Source organism: Lathyrus oleraceus, chromosome 5 (assembly GCF_024323335.1).
Source record: "Lathyrus oleraceus cultivar Zhongwan6 chromosome 5, CAAS_Psat_ZW6_1.0, whole genome shotgun sequence".
Taxonomy (NCBI): Eukaryota; Viridiplantae; Streptophyta; class Magnoliopsida; order Fabales; family Fabaceae; genus Lathyrus; species Lathyrus oleraceus.
Window position 1 is genome coordinate 438,668,679 of NC_066583.1, and position 1,649 is coordinate 438,670,327.

At 33.6% G+C, this 1,649-nt stretch overlaps 1 protein-coding gene across 1 annotated transcript; it reads left to right on the forward strand.

Moving 5' to 3' along the window:
- Nucleotides 1-225: 225 nt before the first annotated feature.
- Nucleotides 226-1,390, forward strand: LOC127085309 (glutathione S-transferase F9). The gene is made up of 2 exons (XM_051025832.1): nt 226-577; nt 739-1,390. The coding sequence occupies exons 1-2, from the start codon at nt 385-387 to the stop codon at nt 1,191-1,193; spliced, it is 648 nt and encodes a 215-aa protein (XP_050881789.1). The 5' UTR covers nt 226-384; the 3' UTR covers nt 1,194-1,390.
- The last annotated feature ends 259 nt before the right edge of the window (nt 1,391-1,649 follow it).

The window sequence follows — 1,649 nt, forward strand, 5'->3', positions numbered from 1 at the left end:
ATCCAAAACAATTACATTTATCGAATATCTGTACAACAAATCAAAAACTTCAAAATAAATCCCCAAATCCCACGATAAAAACTCTAAAATTGGGTACTTAAGCAATATATAGATGGTATAATAAATCATTGGATACTTAAAATTTATATGAGATTATTGAAGTGAAAAATCCTTTTTTCTTTTTCTTTAGTTAATGAAGAGTAGGTATCCAAGTAAATACTACGATTTTCTGCAGCCATAATTTGATTTACTGTAGAAAGAATTCAATGACCATGACACAATGACATTCTTGGAACTTTCCTTTTACTCCACTTACACAACTCAACTCTGACACACACAGAGTCCCAAACAAGATAAACTCTTGAAATTTCTTGGGTAGAAAACATGGTGGTGAAAGTGTATGGTCCAACCTATGGTTGTTCGAAAAGGGTGTTGGCCTGTCTGTTTGAAAAAGAAATAGAGTTTGAAACAGTTGATATTGATCTCTTCAAGGGAGAGCATAAACAACCCGATTTCCTCAAACTGCAACCTTTTGGAGAGGTTCCTCTTATTCAAGATGGTGATTTTACCCTCTACGGTTAGTTACATCACCCCTTTAACATTTTCTCCATGTTTTATTTATTTATTTGGTGCTATGTAGTTAAAGATTACCCTTAAGTTTCCCTCACCTTGTAGATCTCTAATATTTCAACTTTGTATCAAAATGATACTAATAGAAAAGTTTCACACAATTTTCAGAATCTCGAGCAATAATCAGATACTATGCAGAAAAGTACAAGGACCAAGGAACCGATTTATTAGGAAATACAATAGAAGAAAGAGGTCTTGTGGAACAATGGCTTGAAGTGGATGCTCATAGCTTTCAGCCACCAATCTACAGCTTGGTCATCCATGTTCTGTTTGCTCCATTAAGGGGTGTTCCTTCTGACCATAAACTGATTGAAGAGAGTGATGAAAAGATCAAAAAAGTGTTGGATATTTATGAAGACAGACTATCAAAAACAAAGTACTTGGCTGGTGATTTCTTCAGTCTTGCTGATCTTAGTCATCTTGGATTTGGTCACTATTTGGTGAATCAAACTGGGAGAGGAAATTTGGTTAGAGAAAGGAAACATGTGAGTGCTTGGTGGGATGATATCAGTAGCAGACCATCTTGGAAGAAGGTTCTCGAGTTATATAAATACCCTGTCTAATGGTTCTGCTGGTGAACTTCATTGCAAATACACCAAATAAGTAATATGGTTTGAATAAAATGGAGGCTACAGCAATGTACTGATCTGCTGTTTGATTTCTAGTTTGGTTTGTTCTAGTTAATATGTTGTAGGAAGCTCCAAATATATGTATGTTTTTGTTAAACCTGGTTGCAATAATAAAATTTCATGTTTGGTCATTTTCAAATACAATTAATTATGGTGTCTGATTTCATGAACTTATTCGAGTATATCTATCTTATAACATTATAATTTGAACAAAGTTGTATAAATAGTTTATGATATGTTAATAAGTTATTGTGTATATATTTTCATAAGTTCTCACATATGAGTAGTTTACCGATAAACTCTTTGAAGAAGGAATAAGGAAATAACTAGCAGGTATATCAAATGTCATTTGAGTAGAGATACGAAAACTGTGGAGACAACAGGGCCAAC

Excerpts from the sequence above, each read along its gene's own strand:
- LOC127085309 (XM_051025832.1), top strand. The coding sequence starts at position 385 with ATGGTGGTGAAAGTGTATGGTCCAACCTATGGTTGTTCGAAAAGGGTG. Across the intron at positions 578-738 it reads TGGTGATTTTACCCTCTACG|AATCTCGAGCAATAATCAGA; the intron begins GTTAGTTACATC and ends CACAATTTTCAG.